Genomic DNA, 24,123 nt, shown 5'->3' with positions numbered 1-24,123 from the left:
TCACCTGACGTCCACCCACTTTCGCTAACTCCACCCAATGTGTCCACCCACTTCCAGCCAGCACGGTTCAGCGCGGTTGTAGTCGAAATGCAACTCCAACAGCCCCACTCAGCTCGACTCAGCACGGCACGGCTCAGCCCGACTCAGCCGCGTTGGTAGTGGAAAAGCGGCATTAGTGTACTGACTTAATTACTTGGGACACCAAAAATCAATTTCTTGGCGGGAAAATTTCTGACTAGTATTGGAAATATTTTCAAAATGTGCTTTTCTTCATGCTGCATGGACAATATTGATCATATTTAAATGGGTGACACAAAATAATAACACCAATAAATATTTTTCAGCAAGGGTTTATTTTCCTTCTGGGATGTATGAGACACGCATTTTGGACCCCCTTGGGTACTTCCAATGAAAAATTCTACCAACACTATTATATTTGAGTGGATAAAATTTAATATCAATTAATTTTTAGAATCAATAGGAAGGCATATGAACACAGACACTCTGATTTTATTTAAAGGCCTGGTCTCAGAATACTTGTTAAGTGAGGTGACACCATTTTGCAACTATAGTGGAGAACCACCCCAACACTTAAAATCTGTTTATGTGGAACCTCTGCTTTGTGCACGAGCTGTTACTATAGAAACAGTAACTTTTCTTCTTTGGTTTATTGGCGGATCACATCTCTTTGGTGCGTACCGCCACCTACTGTACAGGGGTGTGTAAAGGGACTTAGCAGACTATCACGGCTATCTGAAGTTTAAGAAAAGAAAAAAAAAGGATCCTAGATCCTTTTAATTAAACCTGTATCATTACGAAAAATAAATAGGGTAGAAACAGTAACGTAGTCGAACGAGCGTATTACTACAAACCTATCAGTCACGTCCCAGCCGGAACTACTTTCCCATGCAGAAATTATACTATTCCGACCAATCAGAACCCAGCATCCGGCAGCGTTGTTATAAAAATAATATTATTGACTTAAATTATCAACATGGAGTATGGGTGGTCTGTCTAAAATGACATTTTACAGAACAAACAAGCGTTATTTTTTCCTACAAGTTAGCAAGTAAAAAAAAAAAGTGCCAAGCACTGACTGACTCAATTTCCCATAATGCAACATTTTAAGGCTGTCTGTGATATTCGCCTGAGCAGAACAATTATTTTTTCCTTCGTATTTACGTTAGAGATAAAATATCTTCTTAGATATTATGTTCGATGTATAAAACAGGCAAACGAATAAGTGTATTAATTTATTTGGAGAATAAATCTAAAAGAATGGTCTGTTTGTCTCTCCGGGGTCCTGAAGTAATCGGTCGAGGCGTCTATAGACACACGGAGAAGTTTCCCAGGAAAGTTGAGTCGGTATCAGAGCGAGTTGTGCAGGTTAAACAGGTGGTTTTGGGCTTTACTGTTTGCGTTCTCACACAGAAGCGGTGTGTTGCTGAAGGTATGAGGCGGTTGAGATGGGAGTTAGCGGGGCTGTTAGTGTTCGGTGTGTGTGTGTTGGAGTGGAGTGAAGTGACCGGCGCCTTCACACAGGCTCTGGACAGCGACTTCACCTTCACTCTCCCTCCAGGACGCAAGGAGTGTTTCTACCAAACCATGAAGAAAGACGCCTCCCTGGAAATTGAGTATCAGGTGAACATGTTACTTTTCCGCTTTCGGTTCTAGTGTAGTGCACGGGTTTAGGTTTTATCGCTTTTTCAGGAGTCCCTGATCTCGTGCAGTGAAACACTACAAGTTCAGGAGTCTGTAGAGAGCTACCGCGTGACGTCACCGTACCGCGAGATTTTATATCGAGATCTTGCAGTCACGTGACCGGAAAGTACACAGCCGCCATCTTGTCGGTCAAAAACACCGCTGAATACTGCTGCACTCGTGTACAGAATGGATCAATTTCAGCCGACGGACTACACGGCTCATTTTTTTAATGAACAGATAACTAGATATATGTCTAAAATAAACGACCTACAGATTAGTGACCCTTATGGCTTACCGGACGGAGTTTTCACGACCGGATGTTGAGCTGCCAGCGGAATACCCAAACGTGTATAATTACCTCATTAACTTTCCCTCGCTGTTCAGTGGTGAAGCACTGCGTGCTTATAAATCTCTGGACAGTTATCTTTACAGAAATTCAGGATTTGTCAGCGACTCAGATGTGGCATCTTGTAAACAAGAATCCTCATTGGATGGGTAAGTCACTTAAAGGGGTACCAAATATAATATATACAGTTGCTGATGTGACAAAGTACGTATTCTTAAGTATTCTATCAAATTTATATACTAGAAGACAACGAAATATCTTGGTAATTGTAAATATAATACTTTTATACGCTAAACCGCACAAGAGTCGCCATTTTTAAAAGACCGTGACGTCAGCGCTACCCACTGCACTAGCGGAACTCTCTGAAATAGAGATGAGCGTGTAATCATGGCGTCGGGCGCATCAAGTGAAAGCGACAGCTCTGTCGAATCATACGAAGAGATCCCGCAAGACACACTGCAAGCAGGCTATGGCTTAGAAGGGTACCAGTTTGAACCTAGGAGAGGTACTCTCGACTCCGGTGATGAAATAAGAGAAGAAAGCTCAGATGACGGCGAGGATGAGACCAGGACCGGCGCCAGGAACAGTTTACTAAGGGGGCAATTAGAAATCGCAAGGGGGCAAATATTTTTCATATAGTGTGTGGTAGTGATGGCGGTCTGACAACGTGTTAAAAACAGTTAACTGTGCCAACCACAAAACCACGGCCCCGAAGGTTGCTTTAGTCCGGGAAAATCATGTGACATATTACCAGGGCAGTTGTGCTTTATCAACCCCCGTGCCCACCTGTTAACCCTCCCCTCCGATTTTCTCACAGACGCGTTACAACCGGAAAGATGCCAAACATAAAACAACACACACAAACCTACAGGCAAGTCCTTTACATTTAAAATACATACAAATAGCTCCGCGGCATGAAAACAAAACTCCAATGCAAGTCTAAGGTACTTGGCTCGGCGGCCAAAATCATAATTTAAAAAAATCAACAGACCCCGCGGCTGCACCAGTAATAGCCTTCCTGACTCGCACTGAGCCAACGCTAACCGCGATCCCGGTTTAGGCGTGTAGGGGACTAAACACTCTGAAGTGATGAATTTTCACCCCCGCTGCATGGGGGGTGACGTCAACGACACATATTCTTACGCTATTTGCGCACAAAGCAGACCATATATGAACACATACACCGACATAAACGGAGATAAACTTAGCCTACAAAGAAAGAAAATGGATTCACAATATTGTGATTGAATTCGTTTAATTCGGTGGGGGAAAGACTACTCCCGTAAACTGACTGCATATTGCAGAGACAGTGCACTTGTAAGTGTACATGTAAAACCCCCGCCTGCCCGCACAACCCCTTCCCTTGTCCTTGTCACAGGTCTGTGTGTGCGCGCGGCTGTGTCAGCATTTCACACACACACCCACAATAACAATTAAGAAAACAATTAAGTGATCTGAGTCTCCATTGAGGGGGCGGGGCTGTAGCCACGAGGGGGTGACGCCCCCCCCCCCCCCCCCCCCCCGGCGCCGGGCCTGGATGAGACTGATGCTGACCATGGGCATGGCGAGCGTGGGGCAGAGCGTCTGCGTGCAGGTGACACGGCGCGGTGCTCATGCGGAAAATGTAACGTGGAGTTGCTCACGAGTCCAGCAGAATTTATTTGCTGCAATGAGATGGGCGCCACCCGTGGACTTGCGAAATCGTCGCAAGAGGCAGAAACGGGTATTTCACAGGTGCTATTCCCAACCTCAATGAGCCAACACAACTGGGCACGTACATACGTCATGAGTGTTCCGCAGAGAAAATGAATGTGCATTCTGATTGGATAAAATATCATGGCGGGCTGTTCAAACTGCGGAAATAGTTTGCTCGAGCTACTTTCAAAACGCTATAACTTTCCAACCTTAGAACAAGAAACTTTTGTAAGTCTTGAATAAGGTTCGTTAATGTGTGTTTTATTGTTATATTTACTCTATATATTGCCCTCTGTTCCCCTTTAAGTATTGAGTATAGCACTGACCAGCCGATTATAGAATAGAATAAGGTAATTCCAGCTGTAATTCCAAGTCGTCCATCTTGTTTACCATGGATCTGGCGTTGGAGAGGTAGAGGCGGCAGTGGAGATTTGAGTGGCTGTTTTCTGAGCTTAGTCAACAGGCCGGCTCTGCCTGCAGCCTCGCTTTTGCTTCCGCTCCCGACGCCGCCTCCTTCGCCTGCCAGACCCGATAACAATCCACGGAGACCCCGCTGGTCTCGCTACCTTGTCCGGAATGTTGTGCATGTGATGGAAATCGCTACAAACCGTCATTTTCTGCTGGAAACCAATGTCCTGTAAGTCCATACGGTTGTAGTGGATATTGAAGTCCGGTACAGACGAACAACACGCAAAAATACAAACAAAAAACGTGCACAGGTAGGGAGAGCTTGTAGCCGCAGCCGTTGTAGTAGAATTGTATATAGTAGGGTTTTCCAGAAGAAAAGGTAGAAGCAGAACCAGAAGTAGAAGGCGGAAATATGGCATTTGACCGACAAGATGGCGTTTGTTACAATCTGGATCGGCTGTGACGTCACATGCAAGATCTCTTACTCACAATATAAAACAAACTACGAGCGAGAGTGAAGTGACACGATGGCTGATAATTCTGGTTATGTGAGTACATTACCAGCTGCAGAAAGGGCACGGTATGTGGAGAAACTCGCTGTGATTGATGGGTTTGACCCATATGATAAGACTCGGGGCAATGGAGAATGGAAACATAAGGAGGACCGGACACCAATTCTGCCATCTGTTTGCTACCCAGACATTGTAAACATTCATATAATAATCAGTGCAGATTAAATGAAATTCTCCACTATCATGTTAAAAAAATTATAGCACTTGACCACTATTGCAATCTGTATTCATGCTGTTATGGATTTTTTTATTTCATAATTTATTTTTAATTTACTACTTATCTGTTTTTATTTATATATATTTGAATTATTTGGACATGGGGAAAAACTATATTTAAAATCCAAAGAGGGATGGAGGGAGGAAAATTAAAACAAAAGAAATAAGTGAAATATATAACACGTGATAAAAAAATTAAGGATGCTTTTATTCAGTAAACATTTAAAAAAAATGTTCTACAACACTCTAGCCTAGTGACTTACCAGTAACAAAATGGTCTGAACATATTCTGTACTGTTGTAGACTTGAAGTATTCAGATCCGCTCTGCATAAAGCAGCTAAATACTCTCGCTGTCTCCTGGCAGAAAGCTCCTTGGTTTGCTCCCCTTGTGTCTCAATCACAGCTGGTATTCTGAAGAAAGACTTCTTTTCACCTTTCCCATCAGCTTTGTTAGAACCCTAACACAGCACAAAAGTTTACCATTGTAGGTTTTTGATGAACCAAGTGCCTCGTGGGTTCACATACCGCGCGCTGCCGTTATTTCCCCCTGATCACGAGTTTGTTGGTCTTCCAATATGGCGCAGGGTTTGTTTACTTCCGGTTTCAGGTGACGTCAGTGCAAGGGGTCTATAGTTTGCTTTTGGGGGAAAAAAAATGCAAACAAAAGGGGCGTGTTCAGGTTTTCAGACATGGGGTGGCACAGAGCCCTCCCTGGGTGGGCAGGATCCTAAAACAACTTTGTAACAAGACTGTGTCAAATTTTTTTTTAAAATTATATCCACATTCACTGAATATGAGCAATCATGCGCTCTGATTGGCTACTCTACTACAAGGATATCAGCTCATATACCGTGAGTAGAGGAACAACCATGGCATAATGGTTAGAGAAACAGCTTTGGGACCAAAAGGTTGCTGCTTCGATTCCTTGGACCAGCAGGAGAGGCTTAAGTACCCTTGAGCAAGGCACCTAACCCCCAACCGCTCCAGCAAGAGTGGTGGTGTACCTTGTGTCTGATTAGCCAATGAAAAACTGATGTGATTATCAGTTTGGGCATTGAACCTGAACAACTGAACTTTTTTTTTTTAGGAGTCCCTGATCTCGTGCAGTGAAACACTACAAGTTCAGGAGTCAGTAGTTTGCTCGCAGTTTGCTTAGGAAAAGAAAATGCAAACAAAAGGGGTGTGTTCAGGTTTTCAGACATGGCGTGGCACAGAGGCCTCCCTGGGTGGGCAGGATCCTAAAACAACTTTGTAACAAGACTGTGTCTATTTTTTTTTTTATTCTATCCACATTCACTGAATATGAGCAATCATGCGCTCTGATTGGCTACTCTACTACAAGGATATCAGCTCATATACCGTGAGTAGAGGAACAACCATGGCATAATGGTTAGAGAAACAGCTTTGGGACCAAAAGGTTGCTGCTTCGATTCCCTGGACCAGCAGGACAGGCTGAAGTACCCTTGAGCAAGGCACCTAACCCCCAACCGCTCCAGCAAGAGTGGTGGTGTACCTTGTGTCTGATTAGCCAATGAAAAACTGATGGTGATTTATCAGTTCGGGCATTGAACCCGAACAACTGAACTGAGAGAAAAAACGAAATGGCGAAGCGTGTTGCTGAACCAACCGAGGATGAAATAAAAACTCTACTCAAAAACAAAACCCCAAAAAATGCCAAAAAAAAAGGGAAAGTATTTGATGGTACAAACGGATTAAAAAAAAATTTCAAGAATTATTATAGTATTTTTCACAGATTGCTACGGTCATTTCGCCGGTTTGTTTACATTCTAGGCGGAAATGATTTTGTCAGACGTTTTGTATAAAGATTTTGTTTATTGAATTTGCAAAAAAATTAAAATGCTCTGTTTCTCAAAATCCAGTGAATGTAGATATAATAGTTATTCCACTCAATCTCACTGTACATGGCTTATAGCCGACTCGGCACTACACTACCGTTCAAAAGTTTGGGGTCACCCAGACAATTTAGTGTTTTCCATGAAAAGTCACACTTTTATTTACCACCATAAGTTGTAAAATCTCATCTCATTATCTCTAGCCGCTTTATCCTTCTACAGGGTCGCAGGCAAGCTGGAGCCTATCCCAGCTGACTACGGGCGAAAGGCGGGGTACACCCTGGACAAGTCGCCAGGTCATCACAGGGCTGACACATAGACACAGACAACCATTCACACTCACATTCACACCTACGCTCAATTTAGAGTCACCAGTTAACCTAACCTGCATGTCTTTGGACTGTGGGGGAAACCGGAGCACCCGGAGGAAACCCACGCGGACACGGGGAGAACATGCAAACTCCACACAGAAAGGCCCTCGCCGGCCACGGGGCTCGAACCCGGACCTTCTTGCTGTGAGGCGACAGCGCTAACCACTACACCATCGTGCCGCCCAAGTTGTAAAATGAATAGAAAATATAGTCAAGACATTTTTCTGGCCATTTTGAGCATTTAATCGACCCCACAAACGTGATGCTCCAGAAACTCAATCTGCTCAAAGGAAGGTCAGTTTTATAGCTTCTCTAAAGAGCTCAACTGTTTTCAGCTGTGCTAACATGATTGTACAAGGGTTTTCTAATCATCCATTAGCCTTCTGAGGCAATGAGCAAACACATTGTACCATTAGAACACTGGAGTGAGAGTTGCTGGAAATGGGCCTCTATACACCTATGGAGATATTGCACCAAAAACCAGACATTTGCAGCTAGAATAGTCATTTACCACATTAGCAATGTATAGAGTGGATTTCTGATTAGTTTAAAGTGATCTTCATTGAAAAGAACAGTGCTTTTCTTTCAAAAATAAGCACATTTCAAAGTGCCCCCAAACTTTTGAACGCTAGTGTATGTGCGTCGTCAGCTCTCAGCTCATATACGACTCGATTTTGTTGAATAACTGTTAAACTTCAGCCTAGTTGTATATTTTTGAGAACACATTTCAAGACCGCTTGAGAGAGCTTTTAATTCACTGGATCACCATTCTGAGGGGTCAAAAGTTTACATACACCACTCGCTTTAAACAGTCTGGAAGATTCCAGAAATTAATCCAGTGACTTTTTTTAAAGCTTCTGACTGGAAGTGGACCTGTTGGCTGTATTTTAGAGTCGGTGCCTTTTAGCCCAAGTAATTTATTTCACAATGACTCGGTTTCTCAACATTCAACAAGGCTAAATGATGATGAAATTACTCTTTTTTTTTTTTTTCCTGACCAACTGACAATGAACTAAAGTTATGAATTCACGTCCCTGATCCCTGCTCTTTCTTTTTCTTGGTATGAGGAGCTCACAGATCCTGATGTGACTGTGGCTTGTCCTTCTTGGAGCTGTTTGCATGTCTGGTTCAGCTTGTGGCTGTGGTGAATAGTCTCATCCGTATACCTGAGAGACATGCCCTTCAAAAAAAACAAATGCAGCTATGATTTGGCTATAATTCTACCTAAATCTGTCTTTTGCAGTGTTGACATTGAGACACCTTTTTCTGTCCGTATGGTCAGATTTAACATTCTGTACATGTACTGTTCTGGCCTGGGTTTCCCAGAAAGCATCGCAGCACAAAGATAATCGTTAAATGGTAGAGCGAGCAGCACAATGAACACACTCCCTCTTAGTTAAGATGCTTTTAGTGTTGAGGCTTTTGGGAAACCTACCCCTAATTGTCCGTCCCGCCCCCCCCCAGCACGTAGTTTTAGGCCAAGTTTACATTAGACCGTATCTGTCTCGTTTTCTTCGCGGATGCACTGTCCGTTTACATTAAAACGCCAGGAAACGGGAATCCGCCAGGGTCCACGTATTCAATCCAGATCGTGTCAGCTCCGGTGCTGTGTAAACATTGAGAATACGCGGATACGCTGTGCTGAGCTCTAGCTGGCGTCGTCATTGGACAACGTCACTGTGACATCCACCTTCCTGATTCGCTGGCGTTGGTCATGTGACGCGACTGCTGAAAAACGGCGCGGACTTCCGCCTTGTGTCACCTTTCATTAAAGAGTATAAAAGTATGAAAATACTGCAAATACTGATGCAAATACTGCCCATTGTGTAGTTATGATTGTCTTTAGGCTTGCCATCCTTCCACTTGCAAGTGGTAAGTGACTTGCGCACAGCGGCTCAGTCCCGAATCACTGCTCGTGCGCTTCACGCGCGCGCTCTGTGAGCTGCGCAGGGCCGGAGTGCGCACCCTCCAGAGGGCACTCGCTGTTCAGGGCGGAGTGATTTGGAGCGCAGCCGCTGAGGAGGAAGCGATGAGCCGCACTGACACATTTCAACTTGCGTGCCGAATTAGTCATGTGATTAGCGTATCCGTGTATTGGCGTTGCTGTGTGCACGCTAATCGTGTATTGGTGTTGCTGTGTGCACACTAATCGTTTTTAAAAACGTTAATCTGATGATCCGCTGATACGGTCTAATGTAAACCCCACCTTACTGTAGTTCATAAGTTTAATCTTTCTCTGGTGTTTCTCAGAGGAGGACGGGTTCGTGATGCTGTCTCAGGGTGTTTTTCCTTTTCCTTGCTCATTTGGAGTCTAGAGTGAGATTTCTTCGAGCGGCTTTCTGACAATGTCTGTTAAACCTGAACTGACTTCTATGAGTATATATTTATTCATTCAGTTCTCCAATCAGGCAGTCATCAGGTTAAACATCAATGTCAAGAGCTTCAGGTAATGCTCATATGAAACATCAGAAAGGGGAAATCGTGTGATCTCTGTGACTTGGTATGCTTGTTGGTACCAGATGATAGTTTGAGTGTTTCAGAAACTGCTGATCGGTGGGATTTTCTCCCACACGATCTGTAGAGTTTAGACAGAATGGGATGGAGGAGGGGAGAACATCCATACCCCTTTTCCACCAAATCAGTTCCAGGGCTGGTTCGGGGCCGGTGCTGGTTCACAACTCGTTCAACTTGCGAGCCAGCTGAGAACCAGTTTGCTTTTCCGTAGCTCGTGGTGCTAAGGGGAGCCACGTCAGTTATGTCGCTGTATACGTCAGTTACGTCGCTGCGTTTGCATAAACCTTGGCGCGAATATCGAAGAAGCAACAACAACAATAATGGATGACTTCGCGTTTGTACAGCTGCTGCTTCTTGGCACTTAAAAATGGCGACCTTTCGCGGTCTTGCGATGGTTGTTGGTCTTAACAAACCCCCCCCCCGACGTAAGCGGTTCTTTCCTCTGGCCCAGCAAAGAGCTGGTGCTAGCCTGGAACCGTTTTTTTTTTGGCCCCGGAGCCAGTTCTTTGTCAGTGGAAACAGAAAACCCAGTTCCAAACTAAGCACTGGCCCCGAACCAGCCCTGGAACTGCTTTGGTGGAAAAGGGGCACCAGTGAGCTGATGCATGTAGAAACTCCTTGTTGCTCACAGGAAAGCTATGGTAACTTAAACACTCTTGACAACCGTGGTGAGCAGAAAAGCATCTCAGAAAGTGTAACACTGAACCTTTCGGCGGACGGGATATAACTAAAGAAAATCACTCCGGTCACAAATCTGAGTCTGCAGTGGGCACAGATTCACCAAAACTGATTATTTGATATTATTCTGGTCTTCGTTTGCCCAGTTTCAGTGAGCCGGGATAAATTCAAGAACGTGAAGTTGTTTCAAATAAAGTGGCCGCTGAGTGTCAGGCATTTAGCAGACGCTCTTATCCAGAGCGATGTACAACAGGACCCTGACATACCCACAGTAGTGGGCGGCCCAGGGAGCAATTGGGGTTGGGTGCCTTGCTGAAGGGCACTTCAGCCATTCCTGCTGGTCCAGGGAATTAAACCAGCGACCTTTTGGTCCAAGACCAGTTTCCACATCAGTAAGGAGCGGACTTGTGGCACAATCCGAGTAGTATTATGAAACCTGTATCTGAAGCCAGAGTTGCAGGCAAAGGGTCATTATTGCACATATCGTTGTCTTGTGGTGTCCTGGGATTTGTACCTAGTTTAGAGAGACGTTCCGACTGATTGATTCTATGCGTTGGTTAATCTGCAGGTCCTGGATGGCGCAGGACTGGATGTGGATTTCTACCTGTCCTCTCCTACTGGTCACGTTCTGGCCTCTGACTTCAGGAAGTCTGATGGAGTTCATACGTAGGTTTAACACACTTTTTACCCATTCTTTCTGTCTCCATGTATTATTATTTCACATGAGGTATCCTAATGGTGTCTGGTGTTCTTTCTCAGTGTAGAGACCGAGGACGGAGACTACATGTTCTGCTTTGACAACACCTTCAGCGCGGTGTCTGAGAAGATCATTTTTTTCGAGCTTATTCTGGACAACTTGAATGACGGAGAAGATCCTGAGAACTGGAAGGAGTACGTGCAAGGCGCTGACCTGCTGGACATGAAGTTGGAAGACATCATGGTGAGGGAACACATGCATGCTAGCACCTTAGCAAAACACGTATAGGGTTTGTAAAAACGAAGAAGAAAGTTTTATACACAGGAATCATCATCGCGTCATTTGATCAAGGCCTGGCATGGGCTTCAGGTTAGAGAAGCAGCTTTGGGGCCAAAAGGCTGCTGGTTCAATTCCCTGGACCAGCAGGATAGAGAGAGTGAGAGAAAGAAAGAACAAACGAACAGCACTTTCCCTGCAGTGAATTAGCCATCCATGGTTGAAGTGCCCTTGAGCAAGGCACCGAACCTCCAACTGCAGCCTGGGTGCTGCAGCACAGTTCACATCCCCAGATGGGTTAAATGCAGAGAGAGAATTTCACCGTGCTCTAATGTACATGTGATGAATAGAGGCTTAAAATCTCCCCCCCCCCCCCCCCCAAAAAAAAATAAATAAATAAATAAAAATCAGCAAAAACCACAGCAAGTTTTAATGAGAAACAGTGACTCAAAACATACATCACTGCAGTAGCACCTTAAAGGAACAGTCCACCGTACTTCCATAATGAAATATGCTCTTATCTGAATTGAGACGAGCTGCTCCGTACCTCTCCGAGCTTTGCGCGACCTCCCAGTCAGTCAGACGCGCTGTCACTCCTGTTAGCAATGTAGCTAGGCTCAGCATGGCCAATGGTATTTTTGGGGGCTGTAGTTAGATGCGACCAAACTCTTCCACGTTTTTCCTGTTTACATTGGTTTATATGATCAGTGATATGAAACAAGTTCAGTTACACAAATTGAAACGTAGCGATTTTCTATGCTATGGAAAGTCCGCACTATAATGACAGGCGTACTAACACCTTCTGCGCGCTTCGACAGCGCATTGATACGGAGCTCAGATATCAATGCGCTGCCGAAGCGCGCAGAAGGTGTTAGTACGCCTGTCATTATAGTGCGGACTTTCCATAGCATAGAAAATCGCTACGTTTCAATTTGTGTAACTGAACTTGTTTCATATCACTGGTCATATAAACCTATGTAAACAGGAAAAACGCGGAAGAGTTTGGTCGCATCTAACTACAGCCCCAAAAAATACTGTTGGCCATGCTGAGCCTAGCTACATTGCTAACAGGAGTGACAGCGCGTCTGACTGCCTGGGAGGTCGCGCAAAGCTCGGAGAGGTACGGAGCAGCTCGTCTCAATTCAGATAAGAGCATATTTCATTATGGAAGTACGGTGGACTGTTCCTTTAATGACAACAACTATGAATTATAACGGTTTCAGCACTGAATGTCAAAAAAATCAACAAGATGAAAACCGAAACCAGTAAAATATTATTGTGCAACAATTTATGACACCAGAAGGTGCTTTAGTTTGTTGGTATCTTTATGCGTCGGGTTTGAGAAAGCTGATCAAGCACTTCAGCATTATAAGTCACTCTGAATAAAATGTTTACCAGATGTCGTGAATGTTTCTGAATAATAAGGATTCCTGACAGGGGTCGAAATTAACTTTTGAATGTACTTGCCCTCAGGGCAACCAACCCCAAAAATGTACTTGCCCGCATGCATGTATCAGTTGCCCTACTTTTTTGCAGGTTGACTGGGTAAGCAATTTGCATAAAAAGCGATCTGGATGTATATTATATAGCAGACCTGGGCATTTTACGGCCCGCGGGCCGCATCCGGCCCTTTGGTTCATTCTGACCGGCCCGTGTAAGGTTAATTAGAAATTACAAAATAAACGTATTTTCTAATTTTACCTCATGCATGGACTGAAGGTGCATTGCTTTTATTTTGAAGTTGTGTTCAACAAAAACGCAATGCGCGCGACATGAACATGACATGAAATCCCACGAAACCTAATCCCGCGATAACTACTTCCGTAATTTGTCCAGACCAACCACAAACTTGTATGTCATCCTTCAAACGGTCCAGCCAATCACATCGTGTGACGTTACCATTAGGTGCCGGAGCCCGAGCCGATCTGTAGATCTGATCCCTACACTGAATCGATGTTGTTGCGAGCAGGTCACAAGAAGACTTTGGCCCCCAAAATGTCCACAAAAAGAAGAAAGGTAGATGCCGAATGCAGGGCTTTCAACAAAACATGGACTGCTAAGTATTTATTGACTGAAGTCGGAGATAAAGCCGTGTGTTTAATTTGCGGAGAGCAGATCCGAAAAACTGAAAAACACCAAATGAGGTGATTAGACTACAAATGTGGGCATCATTATTATAATATGATGTATCTTGCTTGATATTTGGAGTAGAAAGACAATATTGTGATGCCTTTATTGTGTTTTGGGGTGAATGTGACTGGAAAAAAAAAAGGTACAAACGTTCATATTTTGTTAACCATTGTTTTGGGAAATTTGATTGAATAAATGACTTTTTTTTTTTTTTTTTTGTGAGGCAACCTCGTTTTTTCCATACTCTTACCAGTCTTAGCAGCTTGTAAAAACAATGTTATCTACTGCTTTATATAAAGAAATACAATTAATATTATGCAGAATTTAGTTCAGCCTTTTGGTCCGGCCCTCCACAAAATGTTCTGTTTCTCATGTGGCCCCATGGAAAAAAATAATTGCCCACCCCTGTTATAGAGTATGCAATAAAAAATTTCAACTTGTTTTGCCATTGTTTGATTACTGATTGATAGAAATAAAGTTATATAAGACTCATGTGTTTGGTGTTTTTCATCATGATGAACAGTAAAACAACTAGGTATAACTACTAGTATCTTCTATTAAACATGTTAAACAGTCAGAAAACATCATGTCATCATGGTCAAGTGTAACTGATCAAATCAGAATTAAAAATCGGTCCAAAAAGACGCTTCGTTCGTTCTAGCCTACGGGACAGTGGCGCCTCGTGTGAATAATCATAATATCATGTCGCGCCATCTCGCGAATGGAAGCGTCAACTACCGCAACGAACCAAAGTCAAGGACAAACGAAAGAGAAGACGGGAAAAATAAAGTTTTCGTTCTGTTTCTGTTAGGAATCGCAACAACTTAATTTTTCTTGGTAAAATAGACATTCAGACACGGTTGTCCGACGGACAACTAGTGATAATTTTATTGTTGCCCGAGTATGAGAATGACTTGCCCATGTCCGTCGGTACATGCTTAATTTCGACCCCTGCCTGAACTGACCACATTCCACAACTCTGTGGCTTACTTTTGGCCTGCCGATTATAAATAGATTCCGGATCATAATATTAGTTTCAGGAAGTTCAAAATAAAAATTGCAGCTGTGCAGGAAGCGTTTCCACAGTAGCACAAAGTGATGCATATCAGCTTGTTTACCACAGAATGTTTTGCATGGAGGTGTGGACAGAGATCCTGCACCAAAATATCTCCACCTATTAAAGACACCGAGGACACAGGAAGAGACTCTGTCCAAGGCTGGCGTCACTAAATATTAAGTGTAAGAGTGTAATGGGTTAAAAAATCGCACTACTTGAGAAGCCTTATTTTTAAAGATGATTCTTATTGTTTATAGCTCTATTTGGATCGGATTAGTTTATCAGGGGGACGTCTGTCATTTTTTTCAGTGATAAAACTCGCATCTGGAGAGGAATAAAATTGCTATACGTTTTTAGCAGGTTGTATTTGCTGTGAACCCGGATGCAGAGATGCCAATCACTATGATTTCGTGCATAGTCACTACGTTTTTGACAGTAGCACTACGAGGCTACGACCGTTTATTCAGTTTATATGGGATTCATACAATTTTAGCATGGATGCGGTTTGAAACGCGTGAATCTATAAGGGTTCACGATATTTTGCCGGTGCTCGGTAGTCTGGTTAACACCAGACCATATCACAAGTGAAATATGGTCTGGAATCCGCCTATTGAATTTCTCGTAGGGGAGGTGTGGTTTACGATTGTCAACGGCCGTTTATTGGACGTTGCGAATGTCTATCATTTGGCGTATACGTAGCCCATGGCCAATCATGGCAGTTGTACCCGGTGACGTAGTTAGAGCGACGAAGAGGTGAAGAAAGACTGAAACGTCAAACACTGTTCTTTTTTTAAAACAAACTTTCGCTCTAAACTATTCAGCAGGGCTGCAACAACGAATCGGTAAAAATCGATTATTAAAAGTGTTGGCAACGAATTTCATTATCGATTCGTCGTGTCGCGCGATTACAAAGTCACAGACCGTTTGAACAAAGTCGTTCTATTATTAAAAAAGTCTCTGGTTTGAGTTGAGCGCGGAGTTCACACTCCGGAGCAGAAGGTGGCGGTAATGCACCATTAAGCTGGATGCCAGCCAAACAAGCAGAGTTGAGCTCGGAGCGGAGTTGTTTAGAAACATGCCGGAAGCGGAGAAACCAGTGCGACCAAAATCATCTAAAGTGTGGGAGCATTTCACGCTAAACAAAACGAATAAGTGTGTTACCACCTCAATACCATCTGAGCGTCTGTTTTCTGCAGCAGGAAACATGGCCTCCAAGAAGAGAGCGAACCTGAGTCAGGAGCATGTGGACATGCTCACATTTTTGCATTGCAATGCAAAGTGTCTGAGCAAAGGGAGTGAGAGAGAGAGTGTGTGTGTGTGTGTGTGTGTGTGTGTGTGTGTGTGTATGAGTTTGTGCATCTGTGAGTGTTTTCTGATTTGTATTTTTCTTTATTTTTTTATAATTTATTTATTGTTCTAACCACTCAGATCCCCTTAAAAATATATACCTCTTTTTGTGCACTTTATTTTAAAAAAGCCTATATATATTTTTTTTAATTATTTTATTTTTTTACTGCTCAGGGGTGATCAAGGATCAACATGTTTTTGCACTAAAGATTTTTTGCACTGTGAATTTTTTTTTTTTTTTTTTGAATAAAGGGTTGGAAATTAATGCTTTTTTGTTTTTATCCGATTCATCGATTAATCGAAAAAATAATCGACAGATTAATCGATTATTAAAATAATCGTTAGTTGCAGCCCTACTATTCAGAACAGTGTCTAAAGCTTGATCGAAAGTTTGGTTCGTATCGCTCACCGCCATGTTAAATGTGATCCGTAAACAGTCCCAAATAAACTACAAGCTTCCGTTTGTCGAGTAGTACGCGTCACCGTCTTTCCACCCCTCCCCAGTCTCTGATTGGCTCCCTAACTCCGGCGAGCCTTTAGACCATAGTTTCCATGCTGTCTTTTCAGATCGGAATGATTGTGCAAAGCAGCATGGGATTTCCCAGGCTAGGTGTTCGGTACATTTGAGGCCAATTATCGCTTGATAATTCAATATTTTGACTGTATTTATGGTCAAAGTTTGCTTCGATGGGCGCCGCCATCTTTGTTGACAAGCGTTCTGCGCATGCGCGAATTAATTATCGATGCCGCGATGGAATGTCGAGCAGCCCGTGTCACTAGGTATTGAGGGGCTGTCGGGGTGTTGTAACCTCACAAACATGCTACTAAAGAAAAACTGTCGGAACTGAAACTGTCATCTTCTGAAGTAAATCAATCAGAACTGAATAAGTAATCTGACTTGATATTGATGAGATTAAAAGTGAAAGGAAGTTGATAAAAATTACAAGTAATCAAAGTGACTTGACATTAATCATGGGAATAAAAAGGAAATAGACATGTTCCAGTACAACTATTTGAGTATTTGCTAATTGAGTGTTCCAGTATGTTATCTATAAATATTGATGGCATGTAATCTGCATTTGTTTAGTAAACTATTTGAGTATTTGCTAATTGAGTGTTCCAGTATCATCTCCTCTCATCTCATTATCTGTAGCCGCTTTATCCTTCTACAGGGTCGCAGGCAAGCTGGAGCCTATCCCAGCTGACTACGGGCGAAAGGCGGGGTACACCCTGGACAAGTCGCCAGGTCATCACAGGGCTGACACATAGACACAGACAACCATTCACACTCACATTCACACCTACGGTCAATTTAGAGTCACCAGTTAACCTAACCTGCATGTCTTTGGACTGTGGGGGAAACCGGAGCACCCGGAGGAAACCCACGCGGACACGGGGAGAACATGCAAACTCCACACAGAAAGGCCCTCGCCAGCCCCGGGGCTCGAACCCCGGACCTTCTTGCTGTGAGGCGACAGCACTAACCACTACACCACCGTGCCGCCGTGTTCCAGTATGTTATCTATAAATATTAGTTCTGTCAAGCGATTAAAATATTTAATTGTGATTAATGTCGCGACGGTCATAGTTAACTTGTGATTAATCGCAATTTAATCGCACATTTTTGTCACATGAAAAACCATTGTAATTCTCTTATCAGCATAAAAAAGTGAATGGGCTTGCTTTGTACCAATGTTTTTATTTATTTATTTATTTATTTTTTATTTTATTGCAGAGCATAACACGTCTTGTCACAGCCACTGACATCCATAACTTCCATATTAGATGAAAAAACCAAGGGATGAAAAATAAAGTGCATATCACTGTGAAAATAAAAAGTTTTATTTTACTCATTAGTTTCTTTTGAAGAGAAGTATTTGCCATAAAAGAAGAAAAAAACATAACAAAAATAAAAACATTCATCATGCGTTCAGAAACGTTCATCATAGTGTGGCACTGTATTATCTAATTCTCACTGCTTATAACTCTGCACCTACCCGGTGGAGATGAGCTGGGAAACTGGAGACTGAAGGAACAGTATTGAAAAGTATTTTTCCAGTCTCACCTGTGAAAGGTAATCCCATGTGATCTCGTTTGGACGGTAAACCTGTTGGTACAGTTAAACGCAGCACATGAATGAGGCATCTTTATTCTCGGCTACTGTCTAGACGCTATACCAGAGACGGTTGAAGAATCTCCACTTTGCCCCATCCAACATGGCGGCGAGGATGTTTATATGTCTATGCCTTTCTCCATCACTCACACGTACTCTTATTGAAGCAGCGTGCGACAAGCCTCAACAGGAACTACGGGTGACTCGCAGGGCCAAATTAGAATTTGCATTAACGGCACTATTTTTTTTAATCGCAATAAATTGAGATCGCGTTAACTTTGACAGCACTAATAAATATTGATGGTATGTAATCTGCATTTGTGTAGTAAAGTTAAGAAAATAATATTCACTGTTTGAAAGTTGATTGCATACAGATTACCAGAGAAGTCTTTACTTTGTGTGAATGTGGTGAGTCATGAGTATCACTCATGAGAAAATCACGAGTGATTGTGGTTTGGTTTTATTTTTCAGATAATTGGAAAAAAAAAAAAACCCAAATCAACAATTTTCTCCCCCCAAAACCAACATGTCCCAGTTCATTTTAGTCACCTGTATTCACTCAGAATGGCCCTAAAAAAGCACCAATTTCCCAAATTTTCTCGGGGGGCTTACAGCGCCCCCCCCGAACCCCCAGCTGGATTGGACTCGCTACATGCCCTGCAGGCGCTCCACTTGTATGCATGTGTCACTACACATTGATTTCACAAAAGGTTGGCATCTCTGCGGATATTTGTGTCACATGATCACGCTCTGTTCACAGCGTGGCGTCTGAAAGCCTCGTTTATGCCATGGATGTATGCAAGGCAACCAGAAGATCGTTCACGCCTGAGGAACCTCCGTGATCTCTGGAATTTCAGTCTCTAATTTGCCTCGAGTACATTGTAAAAATTTGGTTATATATAACTTTTGACATAGATTTCAGAGACACTGTGTGCCAGTAAGTTAGCATTGGAAAAGTGAATTAGCAAAGAATTTCCTTCAATTCAGTTGCTTGACTGTGTTGATGGTTGTATAATTGCATAATTAAAACTAGAAGGGCACTCGGGAGAGAACATACCTCCGCCAAGCCACATATCAACATCAAAATCAAAAGACTTGAACCTAGGATAATGCTAAAGCTGTACACCAAATTTCATCCAAATCTGTTCGTTACTTTTTGAGTTACTTTGGGAAAAGATAAACAAACCGAAGCGAGAACATTATCTCCTACAACACACTTGGCAGAGGTTTAAAAAAAAAAACAAGCTTGTGAATCTGAGGAAATTTTGTTTTTGGCTTAAAATATGGTTAGGCTCTAGGCTAGACCACCTTGATTAAAGTCCAAGCTCTTCACCTCTTCTTGTTGCTACGTGTTATTGGTCGTCTTTTTAACCCCGTGTGCTATTTCAAATGACTAGATGGTGAAAAACAGACAAAATTAGCTTCTCACTCATGGCTACATATGATTTGGTGGCATTTCGAAATGTATATAATACGGAATTAGTATAAATACAGAGAAAATCAAAATCATCATGGTTATAGAAAATCGCACGCGCTGAATGGTTGAGAGATTCAGACTATTTCTCGATTAAACACGTCGAGTGACTCAGCAAAACGGCGGCCAAGCACCGTCACCATAAGTGAGGAAGAATTGTGAATTCTGAAAGAAAATGCTGCTCCTAAAAGCACTAAAGAGAATAAGAAAATTTTATTAACAATTTCTCTCAATAAATAAAATTTATAATATACAAATAAGTATATTGAATAAAAACTCTAAAACCCTGTCCAGGGATTAAAATATATACTATTTACAAAATTGAAATAAATTATTCGATTCGATAATTTTTGACTGTGTCCGCATTTTCAAAGTAATTGTTCAGTTTCTTAATGGTTCTCGATCCTCTAAGACTTAATACAGCTGATTTGATAAGAATGAGTGACAGTTTGACTCTTATGCCGCTTTTCCACTACAAACACGGCTGAGCTGTGCCGTGCCGAGTCGAGCTGAGCGGGGCTATTGAAGTTGCATTTCGACTACAACCGCGCTGAACCGTGCTGGCTGGAAGTGGGTGGACACATTGGGTGGAGTTAGCGAAAGTGGGTGGACGTCACGTGATGTCGTTAAGCAGCGCAAACAGTGACATCAGTGACAGTGGTGGAACAAGTCAGAGCCGGGCCGGGGGCGGGGCAAATGACCGGGCCCTTTATTAAAGCTTATCATAACATCATTTTAGGTTACAAAATGTCCGCAACTGCGGTGTTTACCAATTTCAACACTACCGGGTGCAACTATGTTATTTAGTACATCAAGTCCTTCAAACGAACATGTAACTCAGAAACAAAAAACATTAGGATACTGTACATGGCTCATAATAAAACATCAATAGCCTATACTGCGCACATTATTTGAAGGGCATACGAATGAGCGCTCAGAGGTTGCAACGGTGACAGGAAGAGTCAGAAATAAAAGGAGGGCGGTGCAAACCTCACTGAATGCACTGTGTTTACCAGTTTCAACACTCCGGGGTGCAACTATGTTATTTTGTACATTAAGTCCTTCAAACGAACATGTAACTCAAACAAAAAAACATTAGGCGACATACTGTACATGGCTCATAATAAAACATCAATAGCCTACTGCGCGCATTATTTGAAGGGCATACGGCGAGCCTTGCGCTCCGCGAACTCGTCCACGATGCTCTGTATGTCACTGATTCAGTGATCTTTTCAGCGGTAGTCTCACGACCCGGATAGTAAACAATAAACATGGAGGACATGGAGTCGTTAGTGTTGCTGGTCTTGGTGCTGTGGCTTGTTGTCACCGACAACGCCAACAGATACTGGCAAGAGCGTATAGATGAGGCGAGGCGCATAAGGCTTCAGAAATTCTCGTAATTCGTAATTATTCTCCTTCCGGGTTTGCGGTGTTTACAGATCCCAGCGCGCTCGCGGGGCGTGTGTGGGCATGTGAGGACACTCCTCCTCACCAATCAGTGCACAGGGGAGTGTCTGCTCACGCCCCCAGCCTCACTCGGCACGGCTTGGCTCGCTTCAGCCCCACTCCAAAACGGTGCGAGTTTTAGGGGCTAAGCAGGGCTGAAATGAGCGGAGTCGTGCTGGTTTTTGGTAGTCGAAACGCGAGCCGTGTCGGGCTGAAGTGAGCTGAAAAAGGGTAGTGGAAAAGGGCCATTAGCCAGTGTAGGACAGTACTGTAATCTTGGTCCTTTTTCCTTGAAACTTTAATCGATAATTCGCTAATGAAACGTTCCGCTTCCCTTCCATTCCCTCCATAGGGGGTAAAAACTAAAGGGGTGAAGGAGCCCTGTTCAATCTGTATAACGCGTTGGTTGTATTGGCATTTCTTTTCATTCTCGTTGGTGGAGAATGTTGTTTCTAGTTTCTGGTTCAAGTGGCTCTTAGCAAATGGGTTGAACACCCTTACGTCAAAAAATGCTCGTTGCCCCCTTATCCAGAAGTCTCTTGCACAGACATCTAGCCTGGCTTCATCTGATGAGTTGGCGCTACTATGCAAAGCTTCGCCTTCTTTAGTGCTTTGCATAGCTTCGCAAAGCTATGCAAAGCACTAAAGATGCTCTGAAGTTTGGTCAAGAACTGTTCAAAGGTAAGGTGGAATTGTGGTTTATTTTATCTATTTCAAAACAAAGTATTTTTTATGTGACGCAAGTCTGCGTCATGCTTTTATTACATTTGCATGCCACTTTTGAAATTTTGAAAGAAAAAAAAACTTTAAAATACTTCTGTGTATTTTTACTAAAACAATTACCCGCCTCAGGCTCAGCAAATCTCGGTGAATAATAACCGAGACAAAGTCGAGGTTATTCTTCACTTCACCTTTGGCGAATAACCGTTAAATATAGACACCAAACAAAACTGTGTCGAAGCTCCGTGGAAGAGGCAAGAGGTGCTGGAGTCTGGTTTATTTCAGTCTGTGGTGAACTAAAGTTCCAGCAATGATTTGAAGATACAATAAAACAAAAAATTGCAAGGTTTATAAGCGCATCCGTTTTCATATAGCGATTCTGGAGGTGTTTAAAGTGCATATCACGGGTGAATTCAGGAGCGAGATCAGTGTAATTCACCTATTTTATATTAAACTTTGGTCAGATATCTGTAACATTCTGCATTCTGTGCAATTTTTTACCTTGCGCAATACCAGAACAATTCAGTTGAAATCAAGCCATTTGAGGCGAATTGGTCCGCCTCTGAAAAAACTTGCCGTTTGGATTTCCCGGCAAACATTGATTTTCGTGACGTCGCGTGCGGGACGCCTCCCTCTGAATCCTACGTCAGCGCTGGTTTGTTTATGAGAAAACGACCTGGTGGTTTACTGCAAATTTCTTCAATGTTATCACGTAATTATTAAAATGGTTAACAGATGTATCGTAGGAAGGGGTAGCAACACCAATCTTGATGGGATTAGTACTCATCGTTTTCCAAAAGGCCGGACAATGAGAGAGAAATGGGAGTGCTTGGTCTACACAGGCTGTGCACTGAAACCGTGCAAAGCTCGCGCAGCCTGCTGGCGCTTCCACAGGTGACGTCACGAATCTGGCTCCAGACTCCCTTGGGATTTTTCCAGATGCGTTTTATTTTATTTTTTTCTGCTGTAGACAGATGGCCTTGTGCAAAATTACCCTTCTGGATGAGTGTGTAAAGGGACGTACTTTCATTTTTTTTTTTTTAAAAATGAAATTGGTCCAGAATCTGCACTTTAATATCTGTGTGAAGATCACTGATGACCACACTGAGACCAAATACAAGTAGCAGCAGTAGTCAAAACAGCCCCCCTTCCCCCAGTGTGAGGTGACACCTGCTTATCCCCTTCGGACACAAGGAAAAATGCTATGGAACTTCATGTGTACAATTGGACACGTGATGTCCGAAGGGGTTATAAAATCGTGGACGTGTGTCTCCAAACAGGACAAAAATGACCAGATGAACACTGAGTTTGGTGAAAAACTGTAGGTAATTCAGCCTGGAATTTTCTCAGAGGAGGACAGAAAAACAGCTTGGCCAATCCGTACAGAAATGATATTAGAGTCCCTTTAACATAGGAAACTGTGTTCGGTCTGCGCTAATTGTTTAAAATCTTTTTGTTCCAAAGCTGAACAATAACACATTCTCGCTATAAATGGAAGCACAGGAGGAATCGAAGCTACTTCTTTTTTCTTTCTCTTCCCCCCGACAGAGTAATATACCGTTCTTTCAGCCTGTCTCGCTCGTCCAGATTGTTTTGCTTCCTGTGTGTTTGTACCTGGTTTGAGCTCGGTGTTCTTCTCTTCGCAGGACACGATAAACAGCGTGAAGGCACGATTAGGGAAGAGTCTGCAGATTCAGACGGTGCTGAAGGCCTTCGAGGCGCGGGACCGCAACCTGCAGGAGAGCAACTACAACCGCGTCAATATCTGGTCTTTCACCAACATGGCGGTGATGGTGGTGGTGTCCTGCGTGCAGGTCTACCTGCTGCGCAGCCTCTTCGACGACAAGAGGAAAATGCGTACGTAACCTCTGCCAAACATCCGGGAGGAGAAATCCGGGGACTGAAAAGAGAAATGTTCTGGTTTTCTTTCCATCATCAAACTCCTCCCTAACTCTCCTCACCTCCACCTGCTTCTGCCCAATCAAGCTGAGCCAAGAAAACCCTGGTTTGGTTTCTAAGCTGCTATAGGTGACAGATCTTACAAAAAAGGAGGACACCCAATGTATTTTTAATGTAACTTGAGCAAAGAATTGACTGTTGCAATTTCTTATCGCATCATTTTAAAGTAAATTTTTATCAACGTTAACAGCACTGACCTGAGAAAACCACCGAGGCTCTGACACACCTCTTTTTTTTTTTTTTTCCCTCCTCCAAGAGCTGCAGAATTAAACGTTTAATTTAGGGAATATGGTAATAGACTTGTTTTTCTTTTTTTCAGTCATTTGTGCCAGAACTTTACTGTACTTCAGGCTGCTTTTTTTTATCTCTCATCTCATTATCTGTAGCCGCTTTATCCTTCTACAGGGTCGCAGGCAAGCTGGAGCCTATCCCAGCTGACTACGGGTGAAAGATGGGGTACACCCTGGACAAGTCGCCAGGTCATCACAGGGCTGACACATAGACACAGACAACCATTCACACTCACATTCACACCTACGGTCAATT

At 43.0% G+C, this 24,123-nt stretch overlaps 1 protein-coding gene across 1 annotated transcript; it reads left to right on the top strand.

Annotated features, from left to right (window-relative positions):
* The first annotated feature begins 1,344 nt into the window (after window positions 1-1,344).
* On the top strand, window positions 1,345-24,123 carry tmed5 (transmembrane p24 trafficking protein 5). Its single transcript, XM_060917567.1, has 4 exons — window positions 1,345-1,641; window positions 10,927-11,024; window positions 11,118-11,298; window positions 23,265-24,123. Exons 1-4 carry the CDS (start codon window positions 1,453-1,455, stop codon window positions 23,481-23,483), a joined length of 687 nt encoding a protein of 228 aa, XP_060773550.1. The 5' UTR covers window positions 1,345-1,452; the 3' UTR covers window positions 23,484-24,123.

Source organism: Neoarius graeffei, chromosome 3 (assembly GCF_027579695.1).
Source record: "Neoarius graeffei isolate fNeoGra1 chromosome 3, fNeoGra1.pri, whole genome shotgun sequence".
NCBI classification, from domain to species: domain Eukaryota; kingdom Metazoa; phylum Chordata; class Actinopteri; order Siluriformes; family Ariidae; genus Neoarius; species Neoarius graeffei.
This window is presented reverse-complemented; position numbering and strand designations above follow the sequence as displayed.